Source organism: Syngnathus scovelli, chromosome 16 (assembly GCF_024217435.2).
Source record: "Syngnathus scovelli strain Florida chromosome 16, RoL_Ssco_1.2, whole genome shotgun sequence".
NCBI lineage: Eukaryota > Metazoa > Chordata > Actinopteri > Syngnathiformes > Syngnathidae > Syngnathus > Syngnathus scovelli.
This window is the reverse complement of record NC_090862.1, coordinates 10,411,733-10,428,627: the sequence shown is the minus strand read 5'-3', so window position 1 is coordinate 10,428,627 and position 16,895 is coordinate 10,411,733. Positions and strand designations below refer to the sequence as shown.

Sequence of the window (16,895 nt, the reverse complement as noted above, 5' to 3'; positions counted from 1 at the left end):
CACATTCGTAGACCTCCGATTCTCTGCCATGGTTTGGTAAAGCACTTGCAATGAGTGTGTGTGCGTGTCAATGTGTAAGTGTCGTGCGTCTGACGACAATAAACCTTTTACATTTTAACTAATGATCAGTGTGCACGTGTTGAAAGTGGAATTTGATCTCTAGGTGCGTGAAAGCACCTTCCTCGTGCTCATTCACTCATCTTTGGCTAATTCCTGGAAATGCTTTGTTGTTGGTGGGAACTTACGGAGAGGTGAGGTTTCTCTATTTGCAACAAAACACAAACTTGTAATGCATGACACCACTAAGATTCTTCTGTTGGCATTGTCGCCGTTTTTCTCATTTGTGGCAGCAGGGCAAGTTAATTCAACTGACAGCACTTGAATTCACATGAACCGCTTTAGTGTCTCATATTATTTTTAAAATGTACAAATGTGAAATCAAATGTGGCTTATTGCGTTTCCAAGTACCTGCCTCTAGTAGAATAGTACATGGCTTGCTTTTCTTCAATAAATGACGGAGGTACATCACATTTTAACCACAGATGTTAATCTCATGCTTCTTTTCAGATGACTTTAGATCTTGCAGCAACCCAGCAGGGGAGCACCATGTCCACGACGCCGTCTCCAGGCGGAGGAAGTCCTCCCTTGGGAGCTTTGGACATTGTGGTACTGGTGCTCTATTTTGTCCTGGTCTTGGCTGTGGGCTTTTGGGTGAGTCCAAGTGAGGGAGGAAAGGGAGAGGGGGGGACACCAGGAGTTTCATTTGATCACTTCATTGGTCTCTTCTTGTGTTCTGTCATGTGTCTACTAGTCAATGTGGAAAACAAAGCGCAGCACAGTGGATGGCTACTTCCTGGCAGGGAAGAGCATGACCTGGTGGCCGGTGAGTTCAAACACCTTAAGAGGCATCCAGACTGACTTTGAACACGTTTTATCAATCTGTAAATATTTAGAATTCAAGGCCAAGTGGTTTCACTGAGCAAGACACAGTTTTCAGCCAATTTATTCGCTGACACCCACCAGGCCAAGCCCTGCCTTTTGAAGCCATACACTCTCAAAGTCACAGATACCACAGTAGAACGGACCAAAAAGTCTGCTTCATCTCATCCTCTTCTTGCAGGTTGGGGCCTCTCTGTTTTCCAGTAACATCGGCAGCGGACACCTCATCGGGCTGGCTGGATCCGGAGCAGCAGCGGGAATCGGGGCAATTGCCTACGAGTGGAATGTATGATGCGCCGAGACTCTTGGGGGCCTCGGGGTACTCAAGTGTGCCTTCCATGTTTTGATGTGACAGGGAATTTTCATGGTGCTTCTGCTTGCGTGGATCTTCCTGCCCATTTATCTGGCCTCCGGGGTAAGCTGAGTCCACACCGACATGAATTTCACTGTATCATCACTTAGTGACACGTTTTCTGGTCGCTTCCTTCCAGGTGACAACTATGCCTGAATATCTACAGAGGCGATACGGTGGCAGAAGAACGCATTTGTTCATGGCTGTCTTATTCTTGTTTATTTACATCTTCACCAAGATGTCGGTATGACTTGGACCTTTATGTCTTCATTTGGCATGTCCAAGTGTGTATGATGCTCACTGTCTCTTGTCTGAGATTTCAGGTGGACATGTATGCTGGTGCCTTGTTTATAAAGATGGCTTTGCAGTGGGACATCTACCTGGCGATCGTGCTCCTGCTAGCTATCACTGCGCTCTACACCGTGGCAGGTCAGCCCACATTACTCATATAATTGCATAAAATTAATGTTATTTTTAGTAAATGGTAACACAATTGTATGGCCAAGACGCTTCCTGTAGTCTTTTAAAACTTTACTTGAATGTGTTGTCTTGTTCCTTCCTCAGGTGGTTTGGCTACTGTCATCTACACCGACGCCGCTCAAACGGTTATCATGCTGGCGGGAGCGCTCATACTCATGGGCTTTAGTAAGCGCATCCCAAACAATGACGCCACCTGTGTTATGGCATCTTTTCACATTGGCTCACTCTATTTTTGTGCTGCCGTTCAGGTTTTGCAGAGGTTGGAGGTTGGAATGCTCTGATGGAGGGCTACCTTAAGGCCATCCCGTCGGTTCGCGTGCCGAACACGACGTGCGGCATCCCCCGAGGGGACTCCTTCCACATATTCAGAGACCCGGTGGACTCTGACCTCCCGTGGCCTGGCGTCATCATCGGCATGTCCGTTCCTTCCATGTGGTACTGGTGCTCTGATCAGGTCAGGTTTCTTCTATTTTTTTTAAATATGTGGCATCCCTCAAGGATCACTTCTAGAAACCTTGTTATTTTTGTCGTTTTAGTCTAATTGCTCCTTTTGGCTTATCAGTAAACTATGGAATTCATTGATTTCATCGTGTCATGCAGTAGCTATTCTAAAGAAATACACCACAACAAAAATGGCTTCAACTGCGTGTATGGTTGTTATTTAGGTGATCGTGCAGCGCTCGTTGGCTGCCAAAACGCTGACCCATGCTAAAGGCGGCTCCCTGCTGGCTGCTTACCTCAAGCTTTTGCCTTTCTTTGCCATCATGTTGCCCGGCATGATCAGCAGGATACTTTACACAGGTGGGAAACATCAGCGGAATACTCCAGTTGACCGTAGTTGCCTCCACCTTTTTTCAATCAAATGATGGAATAATCATTTGAGTCCAAGAAAATTGAGAACATTTCACACCCATTTGCCCTTGAATAAAACTGTTTCCAGATGACGTAGCCTGTGCCGATCCAGAATTGTGCAAGCAGATCTGTGACAACCCAGTAGGATGTACTGACACGGCTTATGCCAGGCTGGTCTTGGAGCTTCTCCCCGCAGGTGACTTCCTGTCCTTTATTCAACCTCGGTATTCATATAAAATGCATATTCATATGCATTCATATAAATGCTGCATCTTCCAGGACTCCGAGGTCTGATGATGGCTGTGATGATTGCTGCGCTCATCTCCTCGCTCACATCCGTCTTTAACAGCGCCAGCACCATTTTCACCATGGACCTGTGGAAGATGTACCGATCCGGGGCGTCCGAGTGGGAGCTTATGATCGTGGGCAGGTCCGTTTATCTTTTTATTTGTAGATATGGACCACACAATTGGATGTGAACTCTTTTGGACTGTAAAGTAAAATGACATGGATGGGTAATCAATATTTTACTATGCGCACTGTCTGTTGGTAATCAAAACAGCAGCACCGAAAACATTCTGATAAGCAAATGTTTTACTTTCTAGGGTTTTTGTGCTCATTCTAGTGGTGGCGTCCATTTTGTGGATTCCCGTCATTCAAGCCAGTCAAGGGGGACAGCTGTTCATCTACATCCAGTCCATCAGCACCTACCTGCAGCCGCCTGTGTCCATCATCTTCCTCCTGGGCTGCTTCTGGACGAGGACTAACGAGAAGGTAGAGCAGTATGCGATTTAGGCCTGCGCATTTGGTTTCTGGAACCACCGTGTCACAATTTGAGAGAGCACCAATAGCTTGCTGACTCTATTGCTAATGTCATTGAACTTTCCTCGGGCCGGCACCAAAGCACATGTTCCGAGCGTTGTTTTCTGCATGCCGGCAGGGTGCTTTCTGGGGCGTTGCCATGGGCCTGACGATTGGCTGCGTCCGCATGCTGTTGGATTTTATCTACCCGGCTCCGCTGTGCTTTGAGCAGGACGACAGGCCCGCCGTGGTCAAATCGCTGCATTACCTCTACTTCTCCACGCTGCTGTCCTTCATCACACTCGTCGTGGTCGTGCTGGTCAGTCTGGCCACCGACAAACCCAAAGCCGAGCAGGTCAAAATGTTCCTTTATTTGTTGTGAATGCTGCATTTGTGTGTGGTCGTTGATTGGAGAATGTTGTTTTTTTTTTGTTTTTTTTAGATTGACCGTCTGACTTGGTTCACAAGGTTTGCCCCCGTGGAAGTCAAAGAGCAGAGCGTGGAAGAGGTCACGGGTCACGAGATGGCGGAGATGGTCATGGAAAAGGCAGTTGACAGCACGAGAAAAGGTATAGTTTTCCATCTTTTTGACCTTGCTCCACTATCTGCTCATTTGCCATCTCCCCCAACTTCCAGAGTCTTCGGACCCGGGCTCCAGCTCAAGACGCCAGTCACGGCTAGTGTCTGCTCTCTACTGGCTGTGCGGGATGGAGCGACGGTCTGACGAGGCAGAGAGAAGACCCGTGACACCCATGGCCCCCGACCTCAGTCAACTAAAAGAAAATCCAAGTCTGAAAACGTTGGTGAACGCCAATGTCGTCATTTGCCTCTCTGTGGCCGTGTTCATCATCAGCTACTGGGCTTGAGGGGCTGCCATGCTCCTCAAAAGGTGTTTTTGCATTCCAAGAGAAACAGCAAGTCACATAAGTGTAGCCCAGGCCACAATGTGATCAGAAGTATCCTATATGATTGCTTTGATATGTAAATACATGAAAAAAGAAAAACATGACAAGATTGTAAAACTTTAATCATCACAAGTCATGGCGCGGCAACGGTCTCATGTTTTAGTATTACTAGTAAAAAGATTGGCAACGATATGTAAACGTTGGGCTATATTTGGTCAAAGCTTTGAAATATTGGAGCACAGTTGGTCATTACCAACCATTGTCAATATCGATTTTTAAATATAAATCATTTTTTGGACCAAATAACGAATATATCCTCAAAGCAATTAAAAATGTCACAAATCAGTCCCCAAAATATACAGTGCCTTGCAAAAGTATTCGGCCCCCTTGAACCTTTCAACATTTCGTGACATTTCAGGCTTCAAACAAAGATATAAAATTTTAATTTTTTGTCAAGAATCAACAACAAGTGGGACACAATCGTGAAGTGGAATGAAATTTATTGGATATTTTAAACTTTTTTAACAAATAAAAAACTGAAAAGTGGGGCATGCAATATTATTCGGCCCCTTTACTTTCAGTGCAGCAAACTCACTCCAGAAGTTCAGTGAGGATCTTTGAATGATCCAGTGTTGTCCTAAATGACTTATGACGATAAATAGAATGCTCCTGTGTGTAATCAAGTCTCCGTATAAATGCACCTGCTCTTTGATAGTCTCAGGGTTCTGTTTAAAGCGCAGAGAGAACCATGAAGACAAAAACACACCAGGCAGGTCCGAGATACTGTTGTGGAGAAGTTTAGAGCTGGATTTGGATACAAAAAGAGTTCCCAAGCTTTAAACATTTCAAGGAGCACTGTGCAAGCACTTATATTGAAATGGAAGGAGTATCAGACCACTGCATATCTACCAAGACCCGGCCGTCCCTCCAAATTTTCATCTCAAACAAGGAGAAGACTGATCAGAGATGCAGCCAAGAGGCCCATGATCACTCTGGATGAACTGCAGATAACTACAGCTGAGGTGGGAGAGTCTGTCCATAGGACAACAATCAGTCGTGCACTGCACAAATCTGGCCTGTATGGAAGAGTGGCAAGAAGAAAGCCATTTCCCAAAGATATCCATAAAAAGTCTCGTTTAAAGTTTGCCACAAGCCACCTGGGAGACACACCAAACGTGGAAGAAGGTGCTCTGGTCAGATGAATCCAAAATAGAACTTTTTGGCCACAATGCAAAACGATATGTTTGGCGTAAAAGCAACACAGCTCATCACCTTGAACACACCATCCCCACTGTCAAACATGGTGGTGGCAGCATCATGGTTTGGGCCTGCTTTTCTTCAGCAGGGACAGGGCAGATGGCTAAAATTGATGGGAAGATGGATGGAGCCAAATACAGGACCATTCTGGAAGAAAACCTGTTGGAGTCTGCAAAAGACCTGAGACTGGGACGGAGATTTATCTTCCAACAGGACAATGATTCAAAACATAAAGCCAAATCTACAATGGAATGGTTCACAAATAGACGTATCCAGGTGTTAGAATGGCCAAGTCAAAGTCCAGACCTGAATCCAATCGAGAATCTGTGGAAAGAGACTGCTGTTCACAAACGCTCTCCATCCAACCTCACTGAGCTCGAGCTGTTTTGCAAGGAAGAATAGGCAAGAATTCCAGTCTCTAGATGTGCAAAACTGATATAGACATACCCCAAGGGACTTGCAGCTGTAATTGCAGCAAAACGTGGCGCTACAAAGTATTAGCACAAGGGGGCCGAATAATATTGCACGCCCCACTTTTCAGTTTTTTATTTGTTAAAAAAGTTTAAATTATCCAATAAATTTCATTCCACTCCACGATTGTGTCCCACTTGTTGATTCTTGACAAAAAATAAAAAATTTATATCTTTATGTTTGAAGCCTGAAATGTGGCGAAATGTTGAAAGGTTCAAGGGGGCCGAATACTTTCGCAAGGCACTGTACAACAAACCAAATATGAGCCACTGGAAGACAGTCGGTGCACAATATTGCACTTTGGTCAACAACCGGCACCACACAAGCCAAAACAGCACCTCGTTTTCCTCCCCTTTCCGTTTTGCCCTGTCTTTGTTCCACGCAATTTCACTCGCACTTGGCTGCCGTGTTAAATAGATTCACAGAAAAAAAGCCTTTGGATCAAGCCTGCCATCAGATTGTCAGAAATGCGTTCCTAAGGTGTTGAGCGGAACCTGGCGCCGGCATAAAAGGGGCGCATGGCGCTCCGCTCACAACGAGGTGCTCTCCGTGTGTGCGTCGAGTGGCGGCGGCAGGGTGGCGGGCGGCGTCGCTTGCGGGCTCACTACCATCCCCGGGATCCACACTCGTCTAGCCCCCTTCAGATCCAGGCCGCCGTCTGCACGGGGTCGTAGGGGAAAAGGTCAGATACTAGCGCGCCCACTAATTGGCACTCTTGACGCACACTTTAAGACACTAAGGACTCCTTGAGCGTGGTGCCTCTAATTGCGAGTGGTTCACGTTTTTGGAGATGCCAGCCAATGTCTTGAAGGCATTGCTGATTTTATTGTGGTCATACCTGTCATGTCCATTGAGACTAAAATGTGATTTTTTTTTTTTTGGAGGGAGTCCTTGGAGTACATGTAAAGTGTGGCACATGATCAGTGCTACATAGAATAGGCACAGTTGTTTTTTTGTTTAGTCACACCCAAGGTCGATGTTAGTTTGTCTGGACAGCAGCAATTGACACATACACATCACACCGGATGGATTTCGAGCCAGTCTATCTATTGTATCTTAACGACACGCTGTTAGGATTTCCCAGACACCCCTCCTCCCTCACACACCTGCACCCACACACACAAACACATGCAAGCAAACCAGGCGCATCAGCCAGTCGGAGTCTTACCAACGCCTGCCTTACAAGGCCCGCCACCTCAGACATCTGCAATGTTAGACACACACACACTTCACGTCACCAGTCACATTGAAACCCAAAAGGCAGACAGTAAAAGAAAAAGGAAGCTGAAAATGTCACTCAGCCAAGCACCACATCCAAACCAACACGTCGTTTAGAACTCGGGCTGACGTCTGGCGTCGGCAAATTCTTTTTGGTCGAGCAATCGCTGTTGTAAGTTTAAAAAAATGACTTTAGATAAAACCTTTTTTAAAATTGATAAATCAAAATATATCATACTAATTTAATCAGATGTTTTTCTTAATGAATCTAAAAGTAGACCCGAAATCACCCCGCACCACCACCACCGATTTTTATTTCCCAATTTTGAACTGCCAGTTGATAGCGAGATAGAACCGCTTGGTAGAGGCGCCTTACCTGTGATGATCTTGGACGAGGAGCCGACGAGGCCGTTGCAGCTGCCATCGCTGACAGCCGGTTGAGACGGCGGCGGCATGTTAGGCCGGGGCCGCGGCTTGGGTGCCGGCCGGGCGGGACGGGGAAGCGAGCCGTAGTGGTACGCAGGTGGCTGGGAGTGGGCGCCGACGTGAGGTGGCGTGTCGGGCGGCGTGGGCGTCCTGGGCGGCGACGGCGGCTCCCCCGTACCCAACACTTGGGGCGGCTGCGGTGGAGGGTGGCTGGGAGCCTGGATGGGGCTTTCTTTGCCTGAGTGCCGCCTGGGATTGATGGCAGGATTGTGAGGGGACCCCGGAGTTTGGGTGGCAGGCTGAGAGGCGAAAGGACTGGCTTGTTTGGGTGGTGCCGGCGCCTGTTTCTTGGTTCCTGGAAAAGGGAACATATTGCATTTCAAGTATCAACTGTGTTTCCTCAGCCTGTGCATCAACTCAACCTTTTGTTTTTGTCTGTGGTACTAATGTCAGTGTTGCACGAGCTCCCTCTAGTGGTATCCGAAAGGATCACGCCCTGGGTGTAATTGCGTTGTTTTTAAACTTTTCTTATTCAACACATTTGCCTGAGAGAATTGTTTATTTTGAATTTACTTCCAATATGAGATCTGCTCATTCAATGCAGAAGTGCGGCTCATTACACACTTTCTGTTTGAAAAAAGGAACGGTAGATTTTTGAGGTGACACATTCAAGTGGCCATCTGTGTTAATTCAAATCGTGCAGACATTTCTGGGCACTGTGCGGGGAAACATTACATGCCGCTCATCTTACCTCTGCGGACCATGTGAGGGCTGGGGCCCCTGGACCCACTCTGGGAATGCGACGTTCCCGCCGTAAGCTGAGCTGAACCATTCCTCAGCGGAAGCGGCGTGGACGTGAGCTCCCGAGCCGGGCTGCGGGCATAGAACGGCAAATCATTTTCAAAGCACCATGTAAATAGGACTGGCCAGACATTTCCAATTTGCTGGCTTCTGACAAACGCAAAAAGGCGAGGGCGAGTTGGGCAGGTCGGATTGCTTGAGAGCAAGCAGCGTGGCGGGGAGGATATGCGGCTAGCTCACTCCTTACCTGTTCTCCTCCACGCCCGCCTGGGAGACCAAGTGAGGTAGCGCGGCAGCAAGCCAGCCCCCAGCACCTGCGCCGCCGGCCTCGACCTCCAGGGCGGCAGTTAGGGCCTCAAAGCAGACGGGACCCCCGCCTTCCTGGTGGGGCAGTGGCGTTTGCAAGTTGGGCGAGCTTAGCTGTGGCTGCTTTCTAATGGTGGTGCCAGCTCTACGTGGGCTTGCCTCCGGAGGTTTGTTAATGGTGCTACGGAAGGGGGGGGCAGAGAGGCAGAGGGGCAAACCACACACACAAATTTTAAGAAAATTCCCAGGAGAGCTCAAGAGGAACAGAAAGCCAAGGGTAGACATAGCCGAGCCATCGGAAAGCAGAACTCGACATGAACGTGAAAGGAAGCAACGTGGCTGCATGAGACGAGACAGATGGCGGGCGGGAAGCCAACACACGACCAGCAACCTGCAGTCAGACCCAAGCTTTAATTGCAAGACAACACAATGGGAGGAGTTCAGAACACAAATTGCCACATCGACAAAACGTCTTTTGGAGAGAATCAAGAGGATTCTCCAAAAAGATAGGGGCTACTTTGAACTACAGCACAGGCTGAACGTTTGGACAGGGCTGCTGTCGGGTGACCGTGATGGAGTCGTCGGCCACTACGTAGTGGGCTGACACCGCCGGGACCCGCCAATCCTGCCCGCTGGCTGTCTTGGGCCGGGACGGGAGGGGAAGTGGCAGGCTGAGGCTGAGGTTGGCGCGAGACAGGTACCTGTCTTTGCGGGGAGACTGCGTGTCCCCGTCTTGCCCCACCAGGCTGCCGGGGCGCTTCCTGTCCGGTTCGCCGTCCGACGTGGATGGGTGGGTGGGCATGGCAAACATGCCTGACACATTGAAGTCCATTTCTGTGTGGAAGAAACCAAGCAGCCAAGGACATTTAGTTCAGCAACATTATTCAATTAGGGCTGGAAAAAAAATCTACTTGTGTTTGTATTTTGTTCCATGAGCTACTTTTCAGCCAGAAAATGTTTTATGAAGCATTACCTTCGGGAAAGAACCAATCAGCGTGCTGGATGATGGGCTCAATGATGGCGACCACATGGACCGAGGTCGCTGCCGCCATTTCGGCCAGTGTCCTGTGGGAGATGAGCCAAGTTCAATGGCCGGCGAAGACCAAGCGAAGCGCGTGCGCGGGTGCTTGCGCCGTGCCCTCACCCCTCCATCTTTGCCCACAGCAGGTTGGGGCCCAGCACAATGGCGATGTTGCTGGGAGACATTTTGTTGATGTCGCAGTTTTGAGCCAGTCTGGCCAGGAACTTCACCAGATACCTGTAAGCATTTCTTATTATTTAGATGATTTTCCCACATTCGGTTGACCACATCAACGCTGAGCACACCTACCTAAAGTTGGCTTTGTGAGTCTTTGGCAAACGGTCACATGTCACCCACAAAGCCTGAAGTCGCTTGTCAGGGTCAGACACACTGAAACAACACGTGTGCACACAGTTAGCGGAATCACATCCTGGGCACACACACCTTCAGCTGTGTGCGTCGTCTTACTTGGACGCCTGCGTCCACTCGTCATACAGGCCAAAGGTCATGAGAGGTTCAGGAAGTTCCCTAAGGTAGGACTTCAGGGCTCCTGTGTACAAAGTGGTCCATTATTGAAGAAGAAAAAAAAAAAACACGACTGGGAGCAGATCATGGTTTTGCGGTCATCACCGGCGACGGCGTGAGGGTCCGAGTAGAACTCTTCGAGCTGGGACGTCGAACAGTCCAATGCGGCTTTCAGCTTTTTTAGTTTGGAAGCTCCCGCTGCTATTCTGAACAGACCCTACAGAGCGAATCCGCAAAATGTGAGCTAATCAACAATCACAAATTGAGAGTTAGAGCAGCGACTTGCAAAACAATCACAGACCCCCCACCTCTTCCCTCATCCCGGTCTCCAGCAGCATCATGACGCAGGCCTCGATGGGCAGCGCAATGTCTCGGTTACTCCGCTTCAAGTGCTCCTCCAGGGCGGTGCCAAACGCTGGCTGCTCCGTCCAGGAGTCTAAAGACAAAGGTGCCGACCGAACGTTTATGCGCTCGTTTCCTCTTTGAAATGCCTCGCTGCTCACCTTGCTGCAACTGAATATTCGGTATCGCTTGCTCCAGAGCTGCCAGAGACCTTCTGTGGTACTCGGCCTGGGCCTCCAATAACTGACGACATAGGCGAGCACCAATGTGGTTCACTTTGCTGGTTCATCTCATCATCACGTCATGTACCCACCATGAGATAGTAGCGAGCGTAGTCGCCTTCTTTGGACGCAAAGTTGTACATGTCTGCCGATAGCTGGTCCTGCGGGAAAAGTGGTCACAGACATTGTGGACAAAATGGCATCGTCATTTTATTTAGAGCAGCGGAAACCTACTTTACATATTTCCACTTTGTTCAGAGCCTCGTCCATTTCGTCCTTGAGGGAGTCCACCTTAGCCGCCATGGCCTGGTTGCTGGACTTGGTCGCTTGGTACCACCTGCACCACAATCGATTTTTACCCTCAACAAATTGGACCAACCTATTTAATGGTTTCGTGATTTGATGCCCCATTACAACCAGACTAATTATCTTATTTCCACGTGAATTCGCTTTGAGGCAGAGTTAAGTTCCGTTTGGGCTCATCGGCTGTAATGCTGCAAGAACCGAACGCCAACCTGGTCTTTGCCGAGTCGTAGTCCAGGACCAGTTTGGCCAGTTGCTTCCTCTGTTTCAGTATGTTGGGAATCTCAACCTATTAGAATTCAAGTTTCAGCAATGTGAGCAGAATCAGGACCCCACCACCCAGCAGGTGTGGTACCTCAGCCAGCGTGTTGAGAGGCTCCAGAATATCTCTTTCGATCTGCACCTCGTGCTGCATCAGCTCGCTGGCCAACCTGCCCTCGGCTTCGCCGCACACATCCATCATCTTGCTGCTTGCACACGCGTTGCATTCAAGACAAAATGCAAACATTTGCAATTTGGGGTCACGACAAGGTGGACGCGGCTCACCCGATCAGACTTTCGTCGCCCAGCTGCGAGCCGCCCTCCTGCATGGCCTGTGACAGCGTCGTCAAGGGCAGCTTTTTCTAAAGACACAACTTGGAAGCTCATGATTTCCCTCAGCCAATCAAAGTGCCCTAGCGGCCCGAGAAAGGCTTCTTTCTTTTTTTTAATTTTAATTTTATTTTACCTTCTTCAATTTTTATTTTTTTTTAATGAAAGAAATGACTGCTGCTTTGTTATCCGACTCACGTGTCGCTTCTCGGTGTCTGTGCCCAGCTGACCCTGCAGGCAGGACACCAGCCTCTTGATCGTGTTGTGCGACATCAAGCGCACCAGCTCCATGCGCCTCTCGATCTGATCACACACACATGCACATGCACACACACACACACACACACACACACACACACACACACACACACACACACACACACACACACGCGTGCGCGCACCGCCCTGGTCAGTTTTTTCACCGTTTTTTGATTTGGAGTAGATCCATTTTAAAAAGGAAGTATGTTTTTTCAACAAATGCTTATTTGTTCTGCCTTTGGAGTTTCTTTTTGAACTTTGAAAAGCGCATTTGCAAAAGATGCTATCTCACTTCCTCTTCCTGCCTGCACATAAACAAGCAGGGCGCCTCATTGGCTGAGAGATTCCCATCTTTGACTCTCTCGTCACCCCATTTTCACGTCTCCCATTTGACAGTCTTTTTTCCCCCCCCCCAGACGCGTCCAAATGGATCCAATTGATTAGCTCATCATTCCGCCTCGTCCGCGGCCGGCTCAGATTTCCACACTGCAATCGAGCTCTTTGACAGGAAAAAAAAAAAAATGAATCCAGACCATGTGGGGATCAGACATGATCGTACAACTTTGGATGTTTTTAACGCTCCTGGCTGTTTTGATTGTGGAATGCACTACCTTGTAACCCTCTTCACTTTTTTCTAACAAAGTAAGCTTCCGCAGAAAGTCAGACAAGTTCTAACTTGTACTTCAACCTGCAGGTTCCTCCGCCAGAAGGAGTTGTAACCCACGTTGGCGAGGAAAACGTTGAATGTTGGGCATATTCAGCAAGCAGGCAGGCAGATGAGCGCCGTTCTCCACAAAGATGTTGCTCCGCATGAAAACTTCCAACAAGAACCCGTGCTTGCTTTTTACACCTGGGGAATAGTTTGAAACGTCAGTCCATGTCTTGTCAGGTCTTGACCTGCCTCAACACAACTTGTTGAGAACATCTCCAAACAAGTCTGCCAGATCTCCAAAGTCTGTCCACGTAAATCCCATTTTGCGTGTTCTCTTTGTTTTAGGCTTCGGTAACAAACTTGCAGTCACTTAGAGAGTCCCGGCGGTCATTTGATTGTCTTGTAGACTCACTTTGCTCCTTTCAACACCAGTGGCGTCTTCTCTGTCATGTTGTTCATCCTTTTCGCTATTTTGCGGGGTCATGTGACCTTGCCGCACGGGCAATTTAACAATTAACAAAACTTAAGCGCGATCCCGCCAGCCGCAGTCCTCGAGTAGGTGAGCTGTCCAAAGGTTTACAAGATGGCCAACTAGTTTCCGCCCTCAACAGCCGCACGCCGTGAGGAGAAACGGAGCCGATGACCTCGCACTTATATTATTTCTCACTCACTTTGCTCCGTTCGTCAGTCCGAGCGAGCACAGCTTGACAGCCAAGCCTTTAACTTCAAATCATCTTCCTTCATGTGGCCAAGCGCTGCTCTACTTTCCGTCCCCGTCCCCAACATTTGAAGCTAGCACCACATAGCCTTTGTTGGAAAGCCGCCAGCCACGTCTCCTTCCCCCCACTAGTCGTCAAACTCAACTCAACTTGGGCTGAGGGAAGATGATGACTTGAGCAGAAGGCCTCGTACTGCCGTTTGCTGTCCACTAGTAATGACATCAGTGCCGACGGGCTCAGCTAACAGCCCGTTTTCTGGGTTGGGTCATGTGATGTTACCATGCCAGCAAAATGGGCATCTGGACAGCCCAGCTTGCGATGGCAACACTAAATATTGATCAAAAACACTGCAGTGGGCCTTCATTTATGATGGTGAAATTGGTATGGCCCAAGTATTTACCTGCAGGAGGTCATCACTCAGCACCTCGGTCTTCTCAGCCCTGGCGAGAGAAAAATTGCACTTATGGTCAAAACGCAGGCAATGTCAACAGCAGTACGACACAATACAAAATGTACTTGTCTTGAATTGAATTCTGCAAGACTTGGCATGCTGCAAACGAGCGCAAACTTCCAAATGGAGTTCAACCTGTCTTTTTGTGTACACAGCAGAATGTGAGCCGCTCATCACACGATCTCACTTGAGCAGAATAATAATGCGCACAGTCAAACCGTGTGTTTACTCGAGCGACTCAGCGGAAACTCGTTTCTATGAAGGCGCTGTGAGATTCCTCCGTCGTGTCCCAACAAACGCATCCCGTTGTGTCACTGTGTTTGTTATGGCAACACGAGGTGAGCGGGTATGTGAGCACCGGAGGTCGCCAAGGGGCACGTCTGAGTCTCAAGCACTCCATTCAAAACTTTTCTTTCTTTTCTCTAGTTGTCTAATTGTCTTGTATTTGGTGTGCCAAATATCCCGGCCTGTGAGCCTCTCCTTTTCAAAAATCGGAATCTCGTCATGACTGTTGTCCGACTTTTCAAAAATCGAAGTCTCATCATAACTGTCGTCCGACTGGAAGGAAAGCCTTCAGTTCACAAGTTGTACATCGGACATGTTGCTCAGACAACAAACGTCTTATGAGTGAAAGTAGAATGCGAACAGCAAGCATCTTCCTCTTCAATTTGAGATCCAAAACAGAGTTTTCTTGCCGGATGGCTCTTTAAGCTCCGAAACGGCTTTGTTTCAGAAGCATGACCCCAACGATCACACAAACTAGGCAACAAGCACACAAAACTTCAAAAGCATGGCGTGTGTGTGACCACAACATGGAACTCATGTTTCCATTTCAGCCTCACTCATTTACACAACCCCACCCCTGTCCCCAAAATGCTTACTCCACACAATCCCTCTGTGGCCAAGTGAGCCTGCCTGAAAGGCACATCACAGGGGACACAAATCCATCAAAGAGTTCCACTGTGGGTGTACTGCAGGGCAAAGCCTCAGTGGGTGTGTCTCACATTTTCAGCCTGCTTGTGGGGAAGGGGCTTCTCACTCAATCATCACATCGTCACAATTGTAGCATCACTCCACCGACTTGTCGTTTTTGCTTCAAGTAGGCCTGGCTCCGAGCTAGTTCTAGGCTTGGAAGTGACGTCGTCTCCCCCAACCTTTTATCGATTCATTTTATTTTCCTTCTGTTGTGTAAAGATGGACGTCAGACAAGTTTGATTTCACAAGTCTTTGCGGCGACGTGATGCAATAGATGAGCACCAACAAAACCAGAAAAAAAAAAAAAAACACTTCGTGACGGTTTGATCTGCTGGGTGGGTTTTTGAGAAAGTTATGGGGGTTAGGTAGGTTTGGTGAGGGGGTTCAAAGAATTTATGGAGACTATGCGTCTGTTGATACCTTGGTACCGAGGAAGGTAGTTGGCTGCTTAGTATTGGTGGGTGGGGCTTTTTGAGAGTGCCTAGGTCGGCAGATAGTTATCTTTCGGTAGGTCGCTGGAAGAGCGGCTGGGTAGGGTCAAGAACTGCGCAACCTCGATGATGAACACATTGTTGTGCCGTCATACAGGCGATATTAAATGGGTAATGCGTTTGGATTCGTGTACTGGCTCCCATTATTCTTTTACAGGTAGCCCGTTACTTTTTATATGCAGTCATTAAACCAATCGAGTAGGAATTAAGAAGACAGCAGTCGAACCTTGTTGAAGAATTCAGTATGAATTCGTTTGAACGAGACTGTCGAGAAAGCTTCCCCGCTCGCTCACCCACGTCTAAGAGCGACAGAGTGACGTATAAAGTGGCAAATGTTCTTCGTTTTGTACATCAAAGCTGCGCGTTCGTTTTCTGCCACGAAAGCTTCCAATAGAAAGTGTCGGTTACATGCTGGCGTTGGCTTGTAACGTCCTTCTAAATCCGAACAACTCACCTCCCGACTGTTTGGTTGGCCAGTTGCCTCATCCGGTTGAACTGTTTCTTCATGTTGCTCGCCCGCTTGCTTCCACTTTATATGAAAGCACCTAAAAAAGGGCAACGGCACCTCCGCGGAACTCTTCCTTCTTTCTGTGGCTCCGAAAAAAAGTTGGGCTAGGTCGGAGCCATTGTGCTTTGGAAAAAAAACCTCCGCACAGACGCCCAAATCTTCTTCGAACTCTCCAAAATGAAGGACTTTAGAATAAACAGAAGCAGCTAACGTAAAGTGGCGCAACTTCTGTCTCAAACAGCTGACAGCAAGCCATCGAGCGCAAGGAGAGACGAAAAAGTTGTGGGCTGGTTCGTTTTTGCTGCGGGGAGCGCACAAGGAGGAAGTGACTCGACTTTCCTACTGTACCGCACGCACACGCACACACACACACACACACACACACACACACACACACACACGCACACACACGTGATATCTCCGCACTCGAAAGACGCTTCATTAGGGACACCTCCTCCACCGCTCGTCATAGTCAGAATTTGTGTGGAAACTTGCTGCCTTTGCAAACATGTTATAAGGCTGAGACTTTTGGATCACACTGCCACTGAGGTGTTAACTTGACATCATAGTGAGCTAATGCAAAGTTTTATTTATAAATAAAGGACTTCAAATAAAAATTCATGTATTATAAAATGTATTTTTGTTTTTCCTTCTCGGCCGTTGTAACTGTTATTTACAGTCCATTTCTTCTATATGCTAGAAATGTAAGAATTTTAACAAACTACCAACAAAGCATATATTGCTGGTCAAAAAACTATTACATATTTTTTAATCAGAGATGCAATTTAACTTTTCTAGATGTATTTGCACCGCTTTTGAATCTGCCCTCGTTTTTTTTCTTACACATTGTTTTCAGAATAATAATATAATAACACTAATATGTTTTAAATATTTATGAATTAGATTAGGTTCAGCAACGGCTGAATTTGTCTAACGTTGTAGCTATAAATTACAGCAGATTGTAAAATCCTTATAAAGCAGATATCTATAGGTCAAACCTAAAAACATAAAATAGAATATTTCAAAAACT

At 47.7% G+C, this 16,895-nt stretch overlaps 2 protein-coding genes across 7 annotated transcripts; one reads left to right on the top strand and one right to left on the bottom strand.

Moving 5' to 3' along the window:
• The first annotated feature begins 35 nt into the window (after nucleotides 1-35).
• slc5a11 (solute carrier family 5 member 11) lies at nucleotides 36-4,446 on the top strand. The gene is made up of 16 exons (XM_049744613.2): nucleotides 36-251; nucleotides 568-711; nucleotides 812-883; nucleotides 1,121-1,225; nucleotides 1,295-1,354; nucleotides 1,431-1,535; nucleotides 1,615-1,720; nucleotides 1,856-1,936; nucleotides 2,020-2,225; nucleotides 2,437-2,572; nucleotides 2,712-2,819; nucleotides 2,903-3,053; nucleotides 3,229-3,397; nucleotides 3,564-3,779; nucleotides 3,867-3,993; nucleotides 4,061-4,446. Exons 2-16 carry the CDS (start codon nucleotides 568-570, stop codon nucleotides 4,288-4,290), a joined length of 2,016 nt encoding a protein of 671 aa, XP_049600570.1. The 5' UTR covers nucleotides 36-251; the 3' UTR covers nucleotides 4,291-4,446.
• On the bottom strand, nucleotides 4,434-16,217 carry arhgap17b (Rho GTPase activating protein 17b). 6 transcript variants are annotated; one of them, XM_049744609.2, is made up of 21 exons: nucleotides 15,812-16,217; nucleotides 13,841-13,880; nucleotides 12,010-12,114; nucleotides 11,767-11,843; nucleotides 11,576-11,687; nucleotides 11,433-11,509; nucleotides 11,152-11,254; nucleotides 11,010-11,078; nucleotides 10,858-10,939; nucleotides 10,663-10,790; nucleotides 10,460-10,571; nucleotides 10,298-10,379; nucleotides 10,139-10,219; nucleotides 9,953-10,066; nucleotides 9,782-9,873; nucleotides 9,510-9,642; nucleotides 8,750-8,989; nucleotides 8,453-8,574; nucleotides 7,652-8,056; nucleotides 7,226-7,261; nucleotides 4,434-6,715 (listed from the first exon to the last, which is right to left on the bottom strand). In XM_049744609.2, the coding sequence occupies exons 1-20, from the start codon at nucleotides 15,862-15,864 to the stop codon at nucleotides 7,254-7,256; spliced, it is 2,235 nt and encodes a 744-aa protein (XP_049600566.1). In that variant the 5' UTR covers nucleotides 15,865-16,217; the 3' UTR covers nucleotides 4,434-6,715; nucleotides 7,226-7,253. The 6 variants fall into 6 exon arrangements, 5 of the variants coding, with proteins under 5 accessions (XP_049600566.1, XP_049600564.1, XP_049600565.1 ...); XM_049744607.2 differs by lacking the exon at nucleotides 7,226-7,261; XM_049744608.2 differs by lacking the exons at nucleotides 7,226-7,261; nucleotides 13,841-13,880.
• Between the last annotated feature and the right edge of the window lie 678 nt (nucleotides 16,218-16,895).

Bases quoted from the DNA above. Each gene is read 5' to 3' on its own strand.
- slc5a11 (XM_049744613.2), top strand. From the start codon at position 568: ATGACTTTAGATCTTGCAGCAACCCAGCAGGGGAGCACCATGTCCACG. The intron at 1,937-2,019 runs GTAAGCGCATCC...GCTGCCGTTCAG, and splicing joins GCTCATACTCATGGGCTTTA to GTTTTGCAGAGGTTGGAGGT. The intron at 2,226-2,436 runs GTCAGGTTTCTT...GTTGTTATTTAG, and splicing joins GGTACTGGTGCTCTGATCAG to GTGATCGTGCAGCGCTCGTT.
- arhgap17b (XM_049744607.2), bottom strand. From the start codon at position 15,864: ATGAAGAAACAGTTCAACCGGATGAGGCAACTGGCCAACCAAACAGTC. The intron at 11,844-12,009 runs GTGAGTCGGATA...TTGTGTCTTTAG, and splicing joins CAGACACCGAGAAGCGACAC to AAAAAGCTGCCCTTGACGAC. The intron at 6,716-7,651 runs GTAAGGCGCCTC...GACCCCGTGCAG, and splicing joins CTCGTCCAAGATCATCACAG to ACGGCGGCCTGGATCTGAAG.